Below are 23,642 nucleotides of genomic sequence, written 5' to 3'. Positions count from 1 at the left end.
ACAACTAGCAAACAAGTTAGAGGTAGAAGTGGCAGAAAGAGGTGAGAGGCAAATGCCCAAGGTACTCTCAATGACACAGTGGAAATATTTTAAAATAAACATAATGATATTGCTATGACGACGGCTGCATGATATTGCTTCCTGCGATAAAAAGACTGTCAGGGGAGCTGCAGCATGCCTGATTGACAAATTCTGCTCATTACCCAGTGTGCTCATTGCTCAGTGTGATGAGAGGAAGTGGCAAAGCCACTAGATATTCTGAGCCTTGGGGTAAGACGCAACGGGAGCAGCCGGCGAACGTGACTGTGACAAAGCGCCATGAGCTCTGCCACAGCGCCATGGCTGGCACAGAGATGGATGGCCATCTGCCGGGCGATGGAGGGGGTCTTCCCTGGCTTGGAATGACTGGTGCAGGAAGGGAATGGTGCTGGGCTGGTTGCCTGCAGTCATACAAGCCACTTCTCTGGCTTGATTCGTTTACACTAACTCAACAGGCCGGCAGGGTGATGTTGTAGAGAGGCACTGAGCAACACAAGGAAGAACTTAATTGAGAGCAGATTTTTACCAAGGCCTAATTATCTCCCCGGTTAGTTGTTAATTTCACAGCGAGTCAGAAAATGTCCTTTAGAAACATATTCTGTACGTTATAAAATGAAAAACTTTGCAGACAAATGTATGCATAATTTGTCGTGCACTGTTAACGGCTACTTCTCAGAGATATTTGATGTTTCAGTGAACAAAATGTCCATTTATCCATTTTTTAACTATTATCTAACTTAGGATCGTGGCTGGTTTGAGTCCATCCCAGCTGTCATTGGATGAAAGGCAGGCTACATCCTGCAGAGGTCGGCGGCCTATCAAAACATTTCTCAGTAAAGCAGGTCCTGTAAACTAGAACCTGCAAAATTCCAACACACATTTTCAGCTCCAACGTGTTGCAGCAAAACACTAACGCTTTCTAAAGAAAGGATTAATCACACAGCTGCTGTGTTAGTTTTAGCTGGGAGTATTCCAAAAAATGAAAACTGAATAAACAAGGCCTCTATCATTCATAAGGCAAAGTACACAAACACTACATTTTCAAGGAAGAATTTTTATAATTGTATTTATCTAGCTTGCTTTGTGGGTCAGCAAGTGTGTTAGAACAGTTATATAAAGCTATCAAATTGATGTCATTTTCCCCGTAATCACTGGACGGGGCAGATAGCCGATCAGCTCAAATAAAATGTTTGCTATAGTTTGGGCTTATGATGTTGCGTGGGAAATGGTTATGAGGTTGGCAAAATGACTCTGCTGTTTCTCTCGGGGTGCAAAATTGCACAGAATAACATCTTGATGTACGGTCAGGAACAAACTGAAAGAGGCGAGAACATGACCTTCTAAATCGATGTAAAACAATCAGTCCAAAAAAACAAAACAAAAAAAAAAGACTTGTTGGACCCATTGATGGAATAAAGCTAATTAAAGAAAAGACATCAAACAAATCAGCAAATAAATAAAAGATGGCTCTTGTTTTTTCTGCATTCAAGGATGCCTCTCCACTTCATCTGGCCTTGCTCAGTACCCAGACGAACAATGTGCCACTTTAAATGCAAATTTGCTTTTGTTTTTGTGAGGAAGAACACTAGACTAGAGATAATCTCTCACCGAGGCTGCCTGTAAAATAACATTCCTCAGGAAAACATCAACACGCACACAGATTGCTTAAGCAACTTGCCACCTATTAGTTTTGTGAAAAGGCATCTCACAGCATTTAATGTAAGTGTTGCTTTCCTAGTGAGATTGGTAATAGAGTTGTAAAAATGACTGAGGAATGTCCGCGTAAGAAGGCTTCCATAATCTATTAGAATACATGCATATGGGATCAAAGAGAAAAACTTCCCCCCAGATATCATAACAAAGAAACACATTTTCACGCTTGAAGGAGTGAAAATGTCTGATACAGCATTAGTGCGCTGCTCTTACCTCGTACTCCTGGGAAAAGCGGAGGCCGTCATTGGCCTTGAGTCGCTCTATGTGGTCAGCCAGGTCAGCGACGGGAATGGGGGGGTGCTCCCTCATTCCTGGGAGAGGAAAAATAGGGGGGCGGAGAAAAGAGTGAGACCTGGCTGTTTTTGCGTCAAACACGAACACTGACTTGCACAAACATTGGTAGGACCACAGGGTGAGTGAGGCTGCCGGTGGGACCATGGGGTGGCTGTGTAACAGTGAGGAGTGTGCACTTTGTTCAACAATGCATGAGGCGAGGGAGAGAAAAGAGAAAGAGAGAGAGAGAGTGCACAAGTTGAAACAGGCTGGTGACATTTGGTGATATCGTCATGCTAAGTGAGTAGGACAGAGGTGGGGCTGATACGGAGATGCACATGAGTGACTGGGTGAGCATGCTCCTTGAAGGAAGCAGGAGACAGACATCTCTCTGACTCCACAAAGCTCAATTGGTGGCAGAGGTGGGCCCAGAGCAAGAACCCGCAAGTCTCTACAAATCAGTCACACTGTCACTTCCTACTGAGGAAAAAAACTGACTGGTCACCAGCCAAAACTCATTTCTTTGAAAATCCCTTTCCCTAAAATAGACTATCTTTCGGCCCAGCCTGGAGCGCTCGGGCTGGATTAATTTCAAACAACCCCCCTGCCGCTCTCTAGATTTCTCATCGCTGGGTTATTGGATGATTTATTGCTAATCTACCGACACAAATTCCCCCTGTGCCTCTGAACTTGGCAGGGCTATGTACTTAAAGGGATTGCTGGGAACTTGGCTCATGTGTTAAAAGTTAACTGTATGTAATGCATGAAGACACTTTAAAGTTATACACGGAGCATCATTAACCTTACACACAGCCTTGAAGTCACACAGATCAGACGCTTTAAAAATGCAGATATATTAACATTAGTGCCTTTGGCTGAGCACATCTATAAGGTCATGGGTCATGCTTTCAGATGAGAGACCGCTCCAGCCCTAATAATGCTCTAACGTTAATGGTTAATGGCTAGTAACTATGGCCGCTGTACACGATGAGACCTGGCCAATTACCCAAATTGAATTCTATCACACAGAGGAGCCTATGAACACATTAACATCGGTGTACATGTGTTTGTGCATTTTCACCAAGGTTTTTTTTTTCTACAGCAGTGTTGTTGGTTAAATGGAGAGTGAAGCCATAGATAACAAGGCTAATGTAGAGCATGTGTAACTGTCCGCACTGCTCAACTACCCATGAAACCATCTAATCCACTGCTTCTATCATAAAGGTGTTGTGGGAAGTTCACAACCAAAAGAGGACATTGCAGCATCCTTGGAATGCCAGAAGCTGTAAGCTTGTAGGCTCATGATGTCTGTCAGGATTGCAACGCGGGAATGGGTTTCGGGAGAGAGGGAAGAAAGACTGCATGTGTGGGAAATACACAGTAGGTGAGAAAGCAGACTAACTTGGAGTGTTGGGGCAGCGATGAGAGCTGGGACCTGTGGAGAGAGGAGAGTGAAGGAGGAAGGAAGAAGAACACTCAATCAATGGAGGTGGCTCAAGACCAGACTAGGGCCAAACAGTATCTGCAAATAACCTTTCAAGCTAGCTGGAGTGTGCAGCAAGTGCTGTTTGCCCTCTTGGGACAATTCAAGTAGTGCAGTTTACACTGTTAAACAAAAGTGCATACAAAGCTTGACTTTAAAGTACTCTCCTGTGGCAGGATGTGTAAACTCAGTGCACTGCATCACAGAGTAAAGGCAACTAGATGTTTCAGCTTAAGTGTCAAGAGGAAATGTTGACATCTGGTTGGTGAAAACTTTACTTGAAGGTAAAGGTTTTGCTAAAATCCCTTTCTGTACGTGAATCATTTGCATGCACAGGTACCCACCCAGTCAATCGGGAAGCCAAGCAACTGTGATGAACAACTTGACAGAGTGGGTAATAATTAGACTTTTTCAGTTAAACTGAGGGCTGGTTTAAATTCCTAATAAGAGTGGTCTTTGCTTCATTAAACATCTTTTTTTTTTCTTTAATGAAGTTACCACATTCCCCACATAAACAAGTGATTTCCTATTACTTTGGCAAACTGTCTCCAAGTGGTACTTGATGCTATATTTAAAGTGTTAGCAACAAATGACCTTAAGTAAATATTTGCAAATACCATCTGATCCACGTCTGTCAAGGATAAATCAGGTCAGTTACTCAGAGAACCACATGACTGCTGCTGGAGTGCCAAAAAATGCACAGCCGAAAGCCTGTTGAACAAACCAACATGCCGGAGACATGAGCTGCAATCGGCCGGACCGTTTCGACAACAATCAGTATCAGAGCAGGAATGTTCACCTGCTGGGGGCGAATCAAAGAGAGAAAAGAGCGACAGGACAGAGGAATGGGCCGTTCAATATTCTCTCAGCTCAGGCTTGGAGTCTTCTATGATTTCACAAGCTAGACACAGCCTTGGTAATTTTTGATAATCACCACTCTTGAAGCAAAACAGCGAGGTGGAAAAGGAGAAAAAGAAGGAGCTATTGTTGACGTAAAGGGAGAGAGAAAAGGGGGGGTGTAAGGGGAGAAAAAGAAAGAGATTACCCTGCAGGGGGAAATGGAAGACAAAAGACGAAAGAGGTGGAGTGGGAGGATGGGAGAACAGAGCTCTTTCAGAGCGACAGCACTGCTTAATTCCTCTGCAGGGGTTCATAGGGGCTCTGTGTGTGCGTGCGAGGGAGTGTATGGCAAATGGGATCTTTAATAACCCGTGAGAAGAGATACACACGCGCTCACACAATCACACACACACACACAGGAAAAACACACAGAAACGTGCGCGTGCACTGAGGTTGACATTTTGTCTCAGCTCCACTGTTCCGTCCGCCTGGCTCACCTTGACATCAGAGGCAGCAGGACTCATTATCAGCTGGGGGGAATGAAAGGAGCTCATGGAGGAAGGAGGAGCAAGAGACCAGAGGAGGAGGAGGAAGAAGATCAGGGGGAAAAGGAAGAAGGAGGATGCCGAGGCGGGCACCCTTACACGACGCACACACAGACTTCAGCAGCGTGTGCGGCTGGAATTTGAATTCACTCAGCCTGACTTCACTGATACCGTCAGCTGGGTATGACGCGATCACAGTTTGTTGATTTCTGCTTGCTGCCCTTTTTTTAAAGAATTGGTGAAATTTTCTTCCTGACAACAAATCAAATAAGCCGTACGTGTGAATGTCATAAAGTAACACATGCTACAAAACACTAATAAAGAAGAGATCCATCAAAGGAATGAGTAAGGAAGGCATTCACTGCAGAGCAAGATTGCTTCAGGGAAGGCTGTGCAGATTCGAGTTGGGGGGGGGGAAAAAAAGCAATATCTACTATTTTTCAAAAAATCTTGAAAATAAAAGACATTAAAGAATACTATTAAAGATATGAGTGACCTTTATATATTCTTTCAGCACTGAAGATAAAATCTGTTTTTGAGTTAACGACTGATGAATTTTAGGAGCGCTTTCATTTTGGAAATGACGCTCTTTCAAATCCCTAGTCAAAAAGCAGAATATCCTTTTTTCTTCATTTTGATATTAAAAAACTGAATTCTTTTCCTGCAAAGCACTGATTAAAAAATAAAACACACATGTACAAGTTTCTAGGTTTACCCTTAAACAGACCCATGAGAAGAAGTTGAGGCTGATGCCTTTTTCCCGTCTTATCAAAGTTACATCGACTTGTAAACATCAACCCTCAAGCTTTAAATTACAAAGAGAGCTTCGAATGCTTTATTAAAGCAGAACTCTGTAAGCTTGCAACTGTCTTAATAACACGGATAACTGTGTCACTACTGTCTTAAACCAGAAAGTTCAGAAAGTTCAGAGCGGAAAGCAGAGAAAAGTTTACATAAACTCTTTGTTGTTCCTTGTGTAGCTGTTTGTTACCTGGGGTCTGGTAGTTGAGTCTTCTCATCTCTACAGGGTCGGAAGAGTTGCCCAGCAGGGAGTCTTTCACCCCACCCGAGTGCTCGTCTTTAGGTAAGGGTGATGCACGCTTCCTGTGGTGGTAGAAGCAGACAGTAAGAGCATTTCAAGCTGAGCTCTAAGCTCAAAGTTAGCCGTACGCTGAATAAAAGCATACAGGCTGTATGCAGAAAGATTCAAAATTACATCAGTGATTCCTCTATTCAGAACAAAAACAAACAAAAAATGCACACATTTTCATGCTGTTTCACACTTGATGAGGTTAATGACATAGTTGATGGTTTTCAAAGCTACTTTTGAGGACCACCAATTCAAGAGATAGTATGCATCATCCTCATTAGTTTGAAAAAACTGGAGTTTAATGTGTTTGAAGAAACACCGTAATTTTCCTGGAGTGGGCTAGGTTTGGCTTGTTTGCGGCTGGATAGGTGACAGCTGCAGTGTGAGAATGTGTACATGACTGCCTGTTTGTGTGTAGTAAAGACAGAAATGTGTGCTTTCCGCTGCTGTTTGTGTGCGCGAGTGCTAACAACACATTGTGTTTACTGGCTTCCAGATTGAGAGGAAAACAGGCGGAAGCTGTAATTAGCTCATCAGCTGGGTGGCACAACACAGGGTAATTAGACCAGTTCTGCAGCACCTGTGCTGCTGGGCCCGGCCTAGCTGAGTCTAGCATAGCACAGAACAGAGCAGCACAGCTCGGACTGGCTCAGCTCAGTCGACCGTGAAAAGGAAAAGAAAGCATGTTTTCAGATAGCCGGCATCTGTTGACATACACACACAAACAGGCACACAGATGTACGCTTTCCCATCTCTCCAACTTTTACAAGTACAAACACACAGAGACACTCATACAGATACAGCTGCACACTCACAAGCCTTCTGACTGCAAATGGAAATGGGCGGAAGGAAGCATCAGGGTGCCCTGTGGAAATTTCACATCTCATTGCACTCCATTTGCAAGTGGCAAGCGTGGGTTTTAGGAAAGAGCAGGGCCTTCTGTTGAAGCCCAGCGTGGTGAGAATACACAAAGCTGCTGGTGCACACACAGCCTTAACCCGGTCCACCTCAGCCACTGGGGCTGGGGGCCTCTCTGCCACCTGTTATCTTATGCTGCAGAGGCTTAAGTTAATGCTAGCTGCATGACGGTTAATCTATGACAAGCATCACTTCCTCTCCAGCCGAGAGCTGAGCCAGACCGTATCTGGTTTTCCCAGAGTTTGCTCTTAGGCTCGGCTAGACTGAGGGAGGGGATGAGAGAGATCTGTCCTCTGCACACCTCATCCATACCTCTGACCCACTCAGATGCCAATCAGTGCTACATGACACTTTAGTGCTGTCCTAAAGTAAATGTGGCTCATCTTGGGCTCAAAGTGATGGTTAAAATGTGAGAATGTAAAGTAGACGCACATGCACACTGTGAGAACATGAGTGTGTTTGCAGTACAGGGTGTGCTTAATGAGGCTAGAACAGGCCCCTTTGTTGCGACTCCTGCCAAGGGGAAGCAGGAAAAGGAGGGGAAAAAAGGCTAAAAGTAGAGGAATGGGTCTCAGTGGAAAATGTCAGCTTAAAAGATGGGAACATTTCTTTTTCAGCAGTTTCTCTGTCTGGCATTTACTTCACAATGGCCCATTCAGCAGCAGGTGATGCCTTGGCATATTCAGATGGGGCCAGTCTTGAAGGGGCACGCTGACACTGGCTGGATAATGAAACGCAGCACGGAGACAAACCACAGCAGACAGAACGATCTGTGGGAGGAACGCTGGGACTAGATGTGAAACATGCACCGGTACACATGACCCTGGAGCTCCTCTGACCTCAGTTACCCAGGGCTGCAGAGTCTGCTCTTTCTCATGTATTGTACAATTTCTTAAAGTTGAACACATCAGACACAAAGATGATTCCTGAGATTCCTTTGAGATGATGCTTTTGGTGTGCAATGTCAATTAGAGATGAGAGACAGCCAACTCTGCAACCCCATAGAGATGATTAATACCACCAATTTCACAACACGGATGAAAACGACTTGGGCAGTGGGAGATGAAATTGTGATGGATGTTTCAGGGAAAGTACCCACCTTTCCTGTTTGCTGCATTCACAAAGGCAAGAAAGAAGTCGGGGTGTTAATGTGTAATAGTTATGCAGAAGTATTTTTTAACACATATCTTGATCTAACTGGACTGTTTTCCAAAGACTAAAAAAAAGCCAAATATTGAAAGCAAATGATTTTTAAAAAGTTATCGTAAAAAAAAAATCTCTCGAGCCTTTTGAGAATAATCATGGCTTTGTTTGCTGCTAGTGTTGGTCTTGGCGACTCTGCAGGTAGCAATAACAACCAGAGCTACAGTGTGATTATTCCTCTGCACATTTACTGCCAGTCCGCAGTGAAAAGGGCACGCAGCCACCTCCCCACAGTCCCTCCTGTCAATCTGTGTCTACATGAAGAAAGGGCTTCCAGACAGAGGACGTGCTACTCAGCAGTGAGCTGTCTCAAGGCCTATTATTAACCAGTCCCTTTCTAAGTCTGCCGGAGACAGCAGCCACATAGCAAGGCTGCAAGGCTGAGGATGGCAGGTGAGGCACGTATGATGTGAAATTAAGATCTTGTAATGGATCCATCAGGACAAGATAGTAGGTAGGACTTAATCATGAAGAAGTGAAGTGAGGGGAAAGAGTCCTGCAGCCAGTGCAATATTCTTTAAAATTAATGATGTACAAATAACTGTGCATGACTACCATGCTTGAAGAAAGGCTGGTTTTATAGAGCTGCATGAGTTACTTTTTGGTTATTTGGGAAAAAAAGGTTAATTGTTAATTATAGCTCCATTATTTTGTTATTGAAAATCTATAATTGAAAGTCATGTCTGACAGGACAAAAGTCAAAGATGTTCAAAGTGCAAATATTCATTAGAATATAGCTGGAAGTCTTCACAGCTTATAAGCAGAACTGAGCAAATGTTTGGCATTTTTGTTTAATAAATCACTTAAAATCATTAATTCTAATCGACTAGTCGTTTTAACATTAGCCATTAAAGTTTCTCCAAAGCACCTCGTTGGTCTGTACATAGTCATGGTGTGCTGCACAGAGGCACCCGAAGTGCTTTAAAGAGATATTGACTAAGCGTTTACTTGAGCCCTCTGTTGCACCCTTCTGTTTCTTATTTCAAATGACCAATGGTGTTGGCAAAAACACATTCCTCACTCCTAACTAAGAGATTTTGACAGCCAAGCTGTGCTTTTTATTAGGGAGGCAATGTCAGTTGCCATTTCTGCTGAGACTTCACATAGTACTGCTGAAAATAGCCAGCTGGGCCAAAATATTTTGTATGAAAAAAACAAATCAACGTGTCTTTGGCTCTCCTCTTATTACCGTGTATATTATGCAAAGGAAAGTGGATGTTATAGTTTGGTGTGCGAGGAGCCTGGTGCAAGTGGCAGGAAGAAGCACGTCTCATTACCATTCCTGATGCAACCATAAGAAACCTACAATCACAAGTGTCACCGCATTTCAACCTCAACCAATTAATAATCAGAAGCATGGCTTCTTACTTCTTAAAGATGAGGATGGCGATGACGATGCTGATGATGAGCAGCACAGCCAGCACTGGGCCCATGACCCACAGCATTTCAGACTGCTCCATCCCTTGAGCCATACTTGAAGTGACCTCGATTGGATCTGAGTAGGGACTAGCTGAATATGTCATCTGTAAGGAAACAGAAAAGAGAGTACAGGTACATCAGAGAGGCACTTCAGACTTTTTAGTATGTATGCAAGGTCTCCCTTCTCATTTAAGTGTAATCTGGATTCCCTAGGGTGTTTAAAACTGCCTAAAGTTAAAAAAAAGAAGCTCAAACATCAAAGGAAAAGGCACTGGACTCGGGGAGAACGAGCATGTTGCTAACATGAATTTAAAATTCTACACAGGGTTCAACTGTAGATCAACCACTTATATACTTAAAGGACAATTAAAAAAGATACTGACACTTTGAATATGTAGCACTTTCTGTGGCTGAAGTAACAAAACTGGAAACAAAGTTTTCTACATAAGAGATAAACCAAATATGTCACTTCCCATATCTTGTTTCTGGCACTCGGATAGTCAAGTTGTGTCAACTTAGTAATAGATGACAGTCCAGTGATGAAGCAGAGCAGGCCACAGAGCTATCGACCAAACTCAAATCAAGTTTATATATTTCTGTTAGAAAAAACTAAGACGGCTGATGACAGAGCGACTGACACCAGAGTGAGGGAGGTAGAGATGGAGAGGCAGGGATAAGTGTGCATGTCCCTTGGTCGCTGAGATAAATGGGGGCACAAGAGAGGACTCATCTCTTCTTCATTAGTGTTCACACCGTGACAGAAGAGGAGGAGGTGACGACGAGGGTGCATTTCCACCTTGGTTGTAAATGAGACATCTTTCCACTCCACGTCTCTGAATGATGGGGGAAAGGGAGGTGGGGAGGTATGCATCGGTGTGTATGTATCTGAGGACGGGGTACCCGAGGGGATGCAGTATGGTGCATGGTGGTAAAAAAAAAAAAAAAAGGTTTGAAGAAGAAGGAATCCAACTGTGAGAGAGCAAGCTGACAGATGAGAAAAAGGGAGGCGTGAGGCATCTGTCATTAGAACTCAGCGTGACACCTATTGAATGACGATAGGAGATGCAGGTTGGGATAGGGAGTACAGAGTGTGGAAGGATATGGGTGACAGATCGCAGACCTCTAAGGGAATTGGGCTCCCAGCATGCAGTGGGAATGGTGGGGCAGCAGGCAGCAGTAATCCGGATCATTAGCTGCACAGCAGCCTGCTCTTCAGTGCACAGGCAGATATTAATTGGAAAGATAAGCTGCGATGAGCTCAAAGAGTCCTGCGCTCTGTCATATAGTTCTGTTATCACTCATGCTCTTGGACAACTGCCATGAAAACTTACACTTTGGGTGTGTGTGATACGGCACGTCTCAGTGGTGTACGTGCAAACCACCATGCTCTCATAGTGGGCCCGGAAACATGATAACTCAAGCAGGAAAGTGAAAAAATTCACATTTTCATGACAGCAATAGTTTACAGCAGCAATGTTTCACATTTGTCTCTGTCTCTCTCACACACACGCACACAGACAGACACACAGCAGGGACATGAGACCAGCTTTCTACCATTCTGAGCGCCTTTGGGAGGAACCTATTATCCAAGAACAAAGAAAAACGGCACAGCAATGGGACGCTGCTGATGTGACGACACCACAAGGCTTCCTGTTCTTTTGGGAAGGCCCGAAAAAGGCTGTAGGATATGGCCCTGCAGGGAATCCTGGGAAAAAGTTTTTTTTTAATGAGGTAACAAATAACTGCAGCTGTGCTTTCAGAGAAGGATAAGAGAAGAAGAGCAAGAGCAGAGGAGAGGGCTGAACAAAAAGAGAGGGCTTTTTGTCTGGTGGTCACGGTGAAGTAGTGGGATCATCCATTTGAACGGCCCTAATATCTGATAAAAGCTCAGTCACGCAGCTCCTAATGCTTCTGCCCTCGCACAGCGGTATCACAATGGAGCAATGGTGCAGTGAAGGAATGTGCGAATCTGAGAGTGAGTCAGAGACAGTGAAAGACATAAGTGCATCCCTTACAACTCTGGATCAGTGCGCGTCTCTCTGTAAAGTATGGGCATGCAGTGTGTTTGGATATGCGCGACGTACACATGGAGTGAATACATTGATCATATTGTTACACTGCTGGGAAACACTGGAGCCTTGACGTTTATATGGATGGTATTTTGTCATGTATCACCCACCTAAATGTTGAAACAGAACAAGGCCAAAGAGTTTACCATGTTTATTTAAATTGCATAATTTTTCTTTTTGTCCACAGAGATGTAGCAGGATCTACATCTACAGGAGGGGCTACAGACGTGGGTAAAAACACAGAGAGATGAAGCTAAACACATTTTGCAGTGCAATCGCATTTAGAAAGTGAATTGGATGCTGAAAACAGATTTGATAAAATTCTATTAAATGCCATCCCCACTAGAGAAGAGATAGAAGAAAATGACAAGTAGAAGAGAATAAACAATAAAAGAAATACTGTAGATAAAGATATATACAACTGTAAGAATTATCAGTGATGTATTTGGTTGCGTATGTGTGTGCGACTGTGTGCAAGAACTGCAAACAAAAGCGTGTATGTTTTTGTGTGAGCACACCTGGAACATCAGTTTTTCTGAGCCTTTTCACAAACTTCTCTAAGCCTGCACGAGTGAAGGTATTTGTTTTGGTCGCAGCCACTAGCGAAGAGTGTGTGTGTGTGTGTGTGTGTGTGTCTGTGAGAGAGAGACTATATTTGTCTGAGACAAAGTAAGAGAACAAGGGAGAGAGAGAGGGAGATAGTGGGTGATGTGAGATGGCAGAGAGAGGAGACAGAGGAAAAGGTGTTGTGGTAGTAGCAGTGTATCGAGTCTGCTATCTGGCCCGTGAGCTACACAGCTTCCGCAGTCAGCCACTGCTCCTCCATCCCCTGAGCACAGAATCCGCTATGCACAGCGCAGGCAAATTTGTTTCAACTCGCCGTTGACCCCGCGAGCTCCTCAACTCTCCAAAAGTGGCTTAAATAAGCTGCGGGGTGCGCGCCAAACAAAAAACACAAACGCGCAAAGACGCCTATTATGAATCCGCCGCTCTCTCTGCCTCCCCGGGGAGGCTGAAAAGCCCACACGCTTGTCATCACTGCATGACATAGGGGAGGAGAAATGAAGGCACAAAAACTTGAGGGGGAAAGACGATAGTATGTATGAATATGCCTTTATCCATGAAGAACAGAAGTGTGGCTACTTCGTACGATGACCTCACTATTTCATCGGTTACTTTCTTATCCATGCAACCATTCAGCACCAGAAACTACATGTATTACTCCTTTCTAACTGTCTGAATACCAAGCACTCAGATATCTGGAGGCATTGCTACAGGGGAATACCTCCAGGAGTGGATGGGACACAGTGCATTTGAATGGTGACTTTGCCTTTATTTAAACTCCACTCAGTGACTTGAATATGCTCATGTTCCCATCTTGTTTTCCTGTCATAATTCTCTTTTTAATATTATCTGTCAAAGCCTTTTAAATTATGAAAAAACAACCCCGTCCTCCATGCTGAGGGGATTGTGAGTTCATAGCACCGGCAGATTTAGTGCTACAATATCAATTCTTTTTGGGAACGCAGGAAATGCTTGGGTAGCATTGCAAATAGCAAAACACCCCATTATGATTTTTTTTTCTCTCTCCCAGAACATCTAATTTCCCTCAAAATAAAAGCGCACATTAAACACGAGCTCCTCCTCAAACATTCGTTCACTTCCTCTCATCTGGGCTTCACAGGCTGGACAGGACGCGAGACACAATTTTTGCTACCCTCTTTTCCTCTATCAAACGCCACCCCTACTCTCTGTCTCACATCACACAATATTTCATGCCTCCTCCCTCCCTCACTCTCTTCTCGCATTAAATGATACTGTTTATACACACCCAGCATCTATCATCCCATTTCACACCTCCCCCGGCTTGTTTATCCGCCTTGGGTGCTGGGGAGACATAAAGGCACCCTCTCTTCTTCTGCCCCTCTCTCTTCCTCGCTCTCTTCCCCCTTTGCCTTCCTTCTCTTCTTCCCTCCAACCACTGCTGGCTGCTTGTGGCCGTTGATATACGAGGGCTTATTAAATCCTGGCGGTCTTGTTTGATCTACACTGGGGGAGTTTGGGTGGTTGCGAGAAAGTGTGGTAAAGACACAAGTCATTTATTCCACTACTTGTTGTCTTATTCTCCTGGGTCTGGTGAAGATCCTGCTCGAGGCAGCTTCTGCTAACTGCTCGATCCTCCTGCATGCTTTACCTTCTGTACCCGTGTGTTTAGTAATAAACGCTCGAAAGCGGCGCGTTGGGGGTGACAAAAACAAACACTGCCGTGTTTCCCAAGGAGTGCAGTTAGGGGATTTGTGCAGAAATCAATGACTGCAGTAGCCACCTCACCATTCAGTATGCTTAAAAGCACACGTGAAGCCAGGATAGGAGAAATGAGAAAATCAAGGTGTTTACATGCTCTATAATAATCCTGTTAGTGTAGATGTTGTGCTTATTATATGGAGCAGGCCAGCTATTGGATTTTTTTTATCCCTTATTGTATTTTTGAACCATGGATGGCATATTTTAAGTGAATTTGTGAGCTGTAGCCTGAAGTGGGTTTTTTTTCTGTCAGAGCATTTTGACAGTTCAGTTAGGGGACATGATATGTAGAAAAAACTGACTGCTTTCACGATCTGTATGCACACCTCTGTGAATGTTTTCACAAAAGCACCAACGTTCTGAAATGGTTGTCAGCTTATTTTGATTTAGCTTCAAAATGTGAGTTTTAGCCATCCACACTCGAATACTCATTTTAGGGCCAAGAATGCACTGCCACGTCTAATGATCTCTCCTTTAATCTTTGTCACGGCAGCACTTTCTCTGTCTAAAGTCTTTGTCATGTGGCGCCGTAAAATGTTTTTTTTAGAAAACCATTTGTGTTTGTACATCAGAAGTACACTGCAGCATTACTATTCATGTTTGCTTTAATCTGCTATCCTAATTCAGGAAATTAAGTGTCCTATTTACATACATTTTAGGAAATGAGTTTGCTGCAGAAAGCTGAAGTGAAGGTAAACACACTGGCTGACTCACAGAGTGAGTGAATCTGATTGATCCAAGTGATTAAGTTTAAAAGCAGGTGGGTACGACGCAGTTTAAGGAGGGCAAGTGCACAGAAAGAGAGAAATCTTGAGCGCTGCTGATCCAGCATGGTGTATTTTGCAGGTACGGTGAGAGTGTTGTGCAGTGATGGGATTTAAGCATCTGCTTTGAAGTAAAGTATACCGTGGTTGCCCGCTATAGCCTCCCCTGCATGTCCCTCCTCTTTCCTGAGTGAAAGAGTAGGGGATTACTGGAGTAGGGTAGTGGTGGTGGGGGGCTTTAGGGACATGTAAAGCAGCATTTCAAGGGAATCAGGCCTGCTTTACAGACTCCCGAGACCCTGAGACCAGGCCCTCATCTCCCTCTTAACTTCAGCTGCTCTAATCAATCTTCTCTGCTCTCTTCATGGTAGAGAAATGTGGAGAGGGTGAGAGAAGCAGAGAGAGGGGTAAAGGAAAAAAGCTCAGAGGAGGGAGTGAAGAGAAAGAAATAGGTGAAAAGTCTGGGATTGGGTTTCGGACTTGGAGCGTTCGCTCTCTTCCATTTAAAAAAAATAAAATAAAATCACTCAGGGCACAGCTACTGAATATACATGTCCCGGGTAGCGGTGAAGCTCCGAGCAATCACAGTCGCTCATTCTTTCTGCTGTGAAGTTTACTCCAGACCGTCCCACGGAGAACTGGGCCTCCATGTTGGAGCTGTTTGACGAGTGCATTGGGGCCTGGCTGAGAAAGCCGAGAGTCTAGTATTAGCATTGTAAAGAGATGTGCGCAGGGCCCTGCTGCTGCCGAAATGGCAAAGCTGGATCTCTGATGTCATTGTTAAGTGATAAGGGAGTTATCCGGACAAGCTACAATGACTTTTAGAGGCAGCAGTATTAAAGGATAATTGGCAATAAAAACAAAAACAATTAGACTTCCCACTGCTATTTTGGAACGCTTTGAGGAGCAGAGTGATTAGAGTTTGAGGATGGGTGATAAACTTAAATAATCTGTCCGAGAAAAGAAAAATTAACATGTACCAAAATACAGAAAAGCTTCAGTGTTTAAAAAACAAACGCAAGTTCTTTACTAAAAAGCAAAATAAAGAAGCAACTTACGCCATCAAGGCTGGATGTTTTACTTACATACTGAGCAGTGCTGTCAGTCCCTTCAGATTGAAGTTCAGCCAAGACAAAGCAGAGATACTGCTGTGAGCTCGTCAGGGGCTTGTTGAAGAATTCGTCGTACCTTTTTTCATCACCCAGCATAAAGGTGGTTGGAAGTGACGCAAGCTTGGCAGCAATGTAAGGCTTGGTGGAATCCAAGTGACGTCGGTGTCTTATGACAGAACTTCTACTTGATTTGAGCAGCTGGGGTAGAAAAAGAGAGATTTCTCAATAATACACAACTTTGGCTCTTTGGTCAAAAATCTCTCTTCCATATACACAATGGCATCCAACTTCTCTAAATTTCATCAACTCCTCCTAAAGTCTAAAAAAAGCTTTTGCACTGGCACTAGACATCCAGGTTTGGTTGTTAGCATGCCTCCAAATAAGAGATAATGATTGTGCACAGCTAAAATGGCCTTTGCACAGCAATATAACTGCAAACAATGCAGCCAATCTACGAAGTGAGCAATTAGCACTTGCTCTAGCACACAAACTCAGCATGACTGCCAGCCCGGTTAATAAATGAGCAGGCACATACAGCACTGCGGCATTGTGTTTTCAGCAGCATTTTGTTTTCTGTCAGTGATGTCTCATGCACTGCTCCAGATGTAGCTTTATTAAATCATTATGTCGGAGGGAGGAGACAATGGCCTGCTCGGTGTTTAATGACTCAGGGAGTCCCATCTCTCTCCCTCTCAGTCTCTTCTGTTATTTCTACAGGGAGCTTGAACAATAGCGATTCAGACCAACGAGCCTCGCAGTTTACTTAAAAATTATGCTATTAATATTTAGGCATGTCATTTAGCTTAAATTCCCTCATGGACAAGGAAGACCTTTATTCAATGGAATAATAAGGCAGTCATAAATCTTTGTCCTCATTTGAATAACTCATGTAAAACTTTGTCTACAGGCGGCAAAGCCTGACTATAAACAATTTAAAGAAAAATATAGAGGTAGAGCAGTAATTCTTTTGACTACAATTGTGAAAATGACCACACAGTTTGATTGCCTAACATCTACAACAATACAAATAATTAAACAAAGACCAAACTATTTTATGTACACACAAATTGCTATATTCAACAAATGGGCAGTGTCTGCAGACCTGGCATTCACTCAGGACACTCCCCACCTAGCTGAGTGAGTCATTGTTTAAAATCTCTTTCTTCTGGCGCCCAGGAGGGTAAAGCTAATTAGTTTCCACTCATCACTTTCTACCCAGTTGGACCAGAGAGTGCTATTTGGGACCCTGACCTGGCACATTAGCCAATCAGACATGGGCTGGCACTCACCTCATCCATGTCCATCTCGTCTGGATTCTTCCACTTGCGTGTCACCGGGGACATGGGCACCACAACGATGTAGTACCACCTGCCGTGAAAAATAAAGCTTGTGTTAAGAAAGACCGGCCGATGCACGTACACACTGAGAACAAAGTGGGCCAAGTGCATTAATAGCACAGTCAAAACAAGGAGGCGTACTTTGACGGTGATCCTTGTTGGGCTGAATTCAAAATTTAAGTAAAACACATGTGGTTCCGACCAAGGTCGAACACCAGCAGATTGGCAATGCATTCGCCAATTAATTGCTAATCACTAAGAACATCTGCCATGTAGACTGGAACAAACACAATCCCAGTGAGGGGAGCCTTCAGCTAGCATAGATCCCCATAGGATTCCTTAGGTTAATAGAAGCAGCTATGTGACTACTCGTGTGTGTTCTCCTGCTTTCAATAAGAAGACCAAAATAGAAGGAAAAGAAAGACATTAGTAAGACATTTAAGACTTTACAGTCAAGCTAAGAGGCTAGGTGATGAATAAAGGAGAATGCTTTGGAGAATGCATTAGGTTATATATGTTTCGTCTCTGCCCCGACTCTGTCTCGGGTACAAGTTTCCCCCCCGATGCAGCATTTGACTACTTGTAAAATCAGGTGCTGCTGACAGCAAAAACAGCTGCTTCTCTCCAGACCTCAACTCTGTGATTCAACAGTCACTCAAGTCTAGTAGTGGGAGAAGAGACGTATAACAAGACTCCTCACCCCCTCCCTCTTACCTACACACCCCCTCAACCCTCCCATCCCCAATCACAGGCACTCCGTGGCTGTCAATCTGTGCTGGACCTTGGCCAGCCCTGACAGCCCTGTAATCTTTTTTACCAATCAACCCCGTGTACTCCCCCTTTACACAGACGTGTCGCTATGTGTGTGCGTTCGAAGGAAAAGGGTCAGGTGCAGTTCTCCTCTTAACAATTTGCGTCAAAAGATAACACAGCTCGACCTGATGTTAAGTCTCAATTATCATCAGCTGCCGTGTCACAAAAATGGCTCAGAGTAAAAGTTGCAATCCTAAGTTCTCGAATAGTTTTAGTAGCGATCAGACACACGTGTCGCATTAGGTCCCAAATTTACAGTTTCGTGGCTGTAAATTTTTGTATTAACATCAATTTTAAAATGATAAATGTATAACTTATATGCATCACAATCTGTGTACATAAAAAGCAAAACCTGTTTGTTACTCCTGACTAATAACAATCATTTTCTAGCCCAGAGCAAGCCTGTGTGGTTAGTCCCTATCAGTACGTACTTGACACGAGTGGTGGTCTGGATCTTTGGCAGGGTGATGTTCATCTTGCCACCTTGAGCATGATGTGTCCTGGGCTTGGTCTGGATCAGGTCAGGGGCAGTGCGGATGGACACCTGCTGCTGAAGACCTCCGGCAATGTTGCCCCTGCTTGTCAGTACAAAGGAGTAGTCTGTGTCTGGCTGCAGCTGCGTGATCAGCTTCCTCTTCAGGTTTCCCATCACTTCCACGCTTTGCTGGTTATACAAGATCTGTAAGCACACGAGGGGAAAACTTGGGAGTTGTGATTTACGGCAGCACAGATATACAGCCTGAATATCGTTTGCTCACACGCACCACTCTCTCTTCCCTCTCAAACGCACACACGTGGAAAAAAAAGAAAAAGAAAAGAAAAGCAAAAACAGTATGGTCCTAAGGGAGATGCCCATCTTATCTGACACCTCATCTCAAGTGCTTCAAGCGTCGCACTCGCCCACTGGCGCATATCCAATGTTCTTTTACACCTTAAATTGTCTTTGCTCCCCTATCATTTGGGTGGGAATTGATATATCACTTTGACAGATTATTACACCTCATAAACGAGCATGAATTGGGATTTTCATAGTTTTTGTGCAAATACAAAAAGTGACTCAATCATATTGTGATAAGTGTCAGCACCTAATATTGCTTTTTCATATTACAAATGGCTGTACAGCATGTCAGAACATGTTATTGAAGTAGAATAAGAGTTGTTGTTTTTTTTTAATCCAGCGTTTTTTAATTTAAATTGTACTGCAAGTATTTTGTCTGTGCAAACTCAGTTCATATTCAATCTTTTTTGCACCTCGTGTCAGCAATGGCCGTCTACCTGGCTGGTACTTACCTTAAAAGGTGCTTGGGGTTTGTAGTTTGGTGGCAAATCCCAGGTGAGCAAGACGGACGTTTTCATGACAGCTTTGACACCAAAGTTCAGGGTGGGGAAAGCTAGGATGAGGAAAATCCACTCATTAATACCTCAAGTAAGACATCTTGTACACCACAAAAAGTAATCTCTGTGCATAATTTCATTTCACACTACTATAAAGCAGCACACGAGCAAGTCGCCCCTTCAGTAAACAACGCGAACATATTCTGCTGTAATTCCTTATGACCAAACCTGAAAAGCCACAGGAGTGTTCAGAGAACATTAACAATCGCATTCACGCTTGATTACAGATCATACAAAAATAGACTCCATTTCCCTGAGCCTGTCCCATTTATTGCCGCCCATTCACAAGACACACTCAACAGGCCGAGATCACTGTGATTACCAAGAAATGCATATGACATGAGGAGTGGCAACATGTGTCTTAAAACAGGCATCGTGCATGGTTATAAATAAGAAATCTTTCATTTATAAGATTATAAAATGCATGAGAAGCTACATGCTGGGTAACATTTAGATTTGTGTGTAATGGGAGGGAGGACGAGGAGGCATGGTAATGTGACTGTAGCGTGTAATGAGATTAGTACTCTATAAATCAATAAACACAGTCATGTACTACAGTATGCTGAGTGGAAGATGGGAAAGACACAGCACCGATAAAGTTTAAAACAGAAGCGAGTGACATGTGTTTATGGTGAGCAATGACATGACTGTGCGTCTAAGAGTGCCAATGTTTATGCAAGCACGTCATTATGTTTTCATATTAAATATCTCTGAAGTGTTTATGTATAAATGTTAGTCAGATGTCCTACCACTTATCCTACCATTCGACATGGTCCTGCTCTGGATGCTGGGGCTGAGGGGTCCGCCGCCCTTACTGGTGAATGCCTGCACCCGGATGTCGTAAGTGGTGTCAGGTTTAAGGTCCTGGATAGTCATGTGTGTTTCGGTGGTGCGGTTGGTGCCGTTTGTCTGACTGTTGATGTCCCTGTATACCACCAAGTAATGTGTGATCTTGCCATTCCTTTCCGCTAGCGGAGGGGGCTTCCAGGTCAGCTGGGTGCTGGACTGCGTCAGGCCCGTAACTTGGAGGTTGGACGGGAAGCCTGAGGGCACGTCTTCGGGTGTGCTGATCTCCTTAACGTGAGGTTCGCCGATGCCTGCACGGTTACGCGCGCTGAGGCGGAAGACGTAGGTGGCGCCTTTGTGCAGGCCAGTGACAGTATGGTGGTCGTCAGTCTTTCTCATCTCGCGCGAGGTGTAGGTGTCCTCATCGGTGCGCTTGTACTGCAGCTGGTAGCCCATCAGCTCCCCCACCATATCCTTGGGGGGCTGCCATTGGAGCAGTGCTGTGTTGCCCATGGTGGTACTAATCATCATACTGGGTTTGCCTGGCACTGGTTGAAGTAGAGATTTAAATAGGAAAAAATTACTTGCACTTTAATTGCTTTATAAGTCAAAGACATATTTTTCAATTCACATCAAATTTGTGGCACTTAATGAGTAAAAACCTGTATTCTATCTAAAGGCCACAAGATGGCGATAGTTGTGATTGTGACGTCTATGGAAAAGACTTGACCTCTGTAAACACTTGGCTGCTCTTAGTCACTCGTTTTGGGTCGTACTGAACAAAATACATTTTGTAATCTTTGGTCGTACCATGTTTCAACAAGTTTGATTTTCTTTGGTATTTTTCAGTCGTTCATTGTCAATCACAAATCATTAGCCAAAGTCATTACTCAATGAGCAAATGATTTCCAAAGCAAGACTCCACACTAACAGACTCACATGAAAACCCCACTAACACTGATTCTGACCTGCTCCAGTTGTGGTGATGACTTTAGCTTTGCTACGAGCACCATCTCCCTTCAGGGTGTATGCTGCTACAGTTACAGAGTAGGTGGTTTCAGACTGCAGCCCACCAATTATGGCCTCCTGTAAAAGTGAAAAAGAAAAAAAAAAAATCACAAGGTCAGATGTTAACAGGCGTCAGTGAGCCTGAGCGAAACCTCTCCAACCACCCTCTCACACAAGCTCCGATCCCCTGACAAACACACAGCACCAAAGGAAACCGCAGTAAGATTAACCCCCCTTCTCCAACCACGTGTGGGTTCTTGAGCAATTAGCCTAAAAACAAAATATGTCAAACTTTTAATCAGAGAAAGAAGGCACACAAACAGGCCCAGGAACTTTTCTTGGTACTGAAAAGCTCCTGTACCTAACTGTAAGGGACACGCTGAACCCATTAACTAACAAACCAACTAAATTAATCAGAACATCACCCGTGTGTCAGTTTTCATGCCTGCTGCATGGATAAGCATGAGATAATACCCAGAGGAGCTTAAGTTCATCGCTAAACAGACTATTAAAACCCACAAAATAGTACACCGACTGTGGGACTGCTGTTAAAACTCTTTGAAAATAATCCTTCAGATAAATAAACATCAGGGTGATTAAAAATTACTTTTTTTTTTAAGAATAAGATTATTGGTACTTATTCTCCTCTGGCTGATTGCCCAAACAGTCTCTGCACAAAAACACAGACACACTACGGTGAATGAACAAATGAGTAACTCAGCAGTCAGGAATGAACAGACAGAAAAACAACTGAGGTAACACACTGTTACGGCTAACCTGCTGCAGTGCTGGCACTCACTTTACCACACTGCATCAGTCTGAACAAAAACACACCCACACGCTGGAATTAAATACTCTTGAGCTTGAACAAAGCCCATATCCAAACAAACAAACAGAAACACACACACAGGAATACACATACTAATATACATAAATGAAGGATACACACAGTATACATGCACGTAAAATGTGCACATCAGCACGCACACATTGGTACACACACACACGCACAACAACTTAATGCCTTCGGCTTGAGCGCACATGCAGGAGTTGTCCGGTTCTGACTGGAGCCGCTGAGAGGACGAACACACAGATGCCTACGAGCCTTCCTGCCGGAACTTCTCACAAACTTCTCAGACGCTTGGAATATTATACAGCCTTGCCCTAACGCGGTTTCTCCAACTAATGAAGTTTTAATTTCCTAACCATAGAAGAACATTAAACAGTCTACATAACCCAGCGCTGTTTGACGGTGGTTTTTACTGCCTCTCTCTTTAAGGGACATTTGGTGCTCCCCTGCTAACCTTTAAGAGGGATGGGGGGGAAAATGCTAAATTACTGTATCATAAAGCCATTTTAACTTTATGGAGGAAGTCTCATTACTTTAATCATGCAAAATGGCTTTAACAATCTCAGCAGTGGCAGCTGCACAGATCGGTCCTCTCTTCATTCTGACAAGGTTGATTCAGTTCTAGCAACACTTTTAAAACTCAGCAGAAAATAGAAAAACCCAGGCTTCAAAGTTCCCTTTAGAGCAAATGCTTAGAACAGCACCAAAGGGCATTACAGAGATTAACAAGTCGACTAGTTATAGAAGTGGATTCTTCTCTTCAAGCCTCTCAACACCACTATCCTCACTAGAGTGGAAAAATACCAAGAGAAAAATGGGCTGCGCTGTTAAAACAAATCCCTTCAGATAACTTTTTGCTCAAGATTAATATTTAATGTCCTCTATATGCATCTTTTGCTTTTTAACGCCAGCCAAAATTTCCCGAAAGCTAAAAAAAAACTCCCTGAGAACAAAGCCATGGGTCAGTAACGCAGGCTTATGTTTTCAGTGTTGACATCTGCCTCGTACTCTATTAGCTACCAAGCACAAAGTCTGCTGTGGCCTAAACATGGCTGCTGAAGAAATAATAAAGATGTGTGAACAGATGTCCTCCTCTGACAGCGTGTAGCTCGCTGTCTGTCAGGTGTTAATCAACGCATTAAGCGGAGAGGGAGAGGAGGCGAGCCTGACTCATGCCATGTGGGTGTAGCTTGAGGAATCCGTGTGCCGTGCAGCCAGGTTTCCGTTTAACTTGGTGCTAATAGCAAATAAATACGACAGCGTGCGCACTTCCCACTGGCTCGTATACGAAACTAACTGAAATAATATATAAACAGATGAAGGAAGAACAAAAAGAGATCAGCCTCAGCCTCTACAGGTGGTTACTGATTCATTAAGTTTTCCATTTGAAATGTCGGCAGGTGAAAAAAAGGAGTGAAAATATCCCAAATGAATTCTTTTTTTGGACTTTATAAAAGCTGAAAACCTTTTTCTTAACATATCTTTGCCCTTGTTTATACACTGAAAATAGGATCCGTTAGTCTGGCAGACTTCTACTGAATTTTTTGACTGGCTACAGTAAGTGGCTCTGCATTTATGCCAGTGCAATATGACGTCTAGGGGGTAATAAGCCATAACAAAGAGCTGCTTGACAGCCACGTAGCAGCGAGCTGCAAACCAGGCACGTGAAAAGAACATGAAA

General features: G+C 43.7%; 1 protein-coding gene across 18 annotated transcripts in view; it reads right to left on the bottom strand.

Moving 5' to 3' along the window:
* The window catches only part of LOC147308127 (receptor-type tyrosine-protein phosphatase F), a 159,181-nt gene that overhangs the window by 18,559 nt on the left and 116,980 nt on the right, over positions 1-23,642 (bottom strand). For 6 of the 18 annotated variants that reach the window (XM_086272196.1, XM_086272197.1, XM_086272191.1 and 3 more), the window contains 10 exons: positions 21,072-21,189; positions 20,067-20,651; positions 19,213-19,313; positions 18,354-18,601; positions 17,062-17,140; positions 15,746-15,970; positions 9,473-9,627; positions 5,885-5,997; positions 3,428-3,460; positions 1,966-2,063 (listed from right to left, as the gene is read on the bottom strand). In XM_086272196.1, coding sequence (XP_086128322.1) covers positions 1,966-2,063; positions 3,428-3,460; positions 5,885-5,997; positions 9,473-9,627; positions 15,746-15,970; positions 17,062-17,140; positions 18,354-18,601; positions 19,213-19,313; positions 20,067-20,651; positions 21,072-21,189 — 1,755 coding nt within the window. The remainder of the gene's footprint in view (positions 1-1,965; positions 2,064-3,427; positions 3,461-5,884; positions 5,998-9,472; positions 9,628-15,745; positions 15,971-17,061; positions 17,141-18,353; positions 18,602-19,212; positions 19,314-20,066; positions 20,652-21,071; positions 21,190-23,642) is intronic. The other 12 variants (XM_086272198.1, XM_086272199.1, XM_086272192.1 and 9 more) reach the window with 3 other exon arrangements.

Source organism: Aulonocara sp. 'chitande type north' Nkhata Bay, linkage group LG18 (assembly GCF_057382095.1).
Source record: "Aulonocara sp. 'chitande type north' Nkhata Bay isolate Kocher_YH1m ecotype deep benthic linkage group LG18, A_spYH_male_GT1.1, whole genome shotgun sequence".
NCBI classification, from domain to species: Eukaryota; Metazoa; Chordata; class Actinopteri; order Cichliformes; family Cichlidae; genus Aulonocara; species Aulonocara sp. 'chitande type north' Nkhata Bay.
This window is presented reverse-complemented; position numbering and strand designations above follow the sequence as displayed.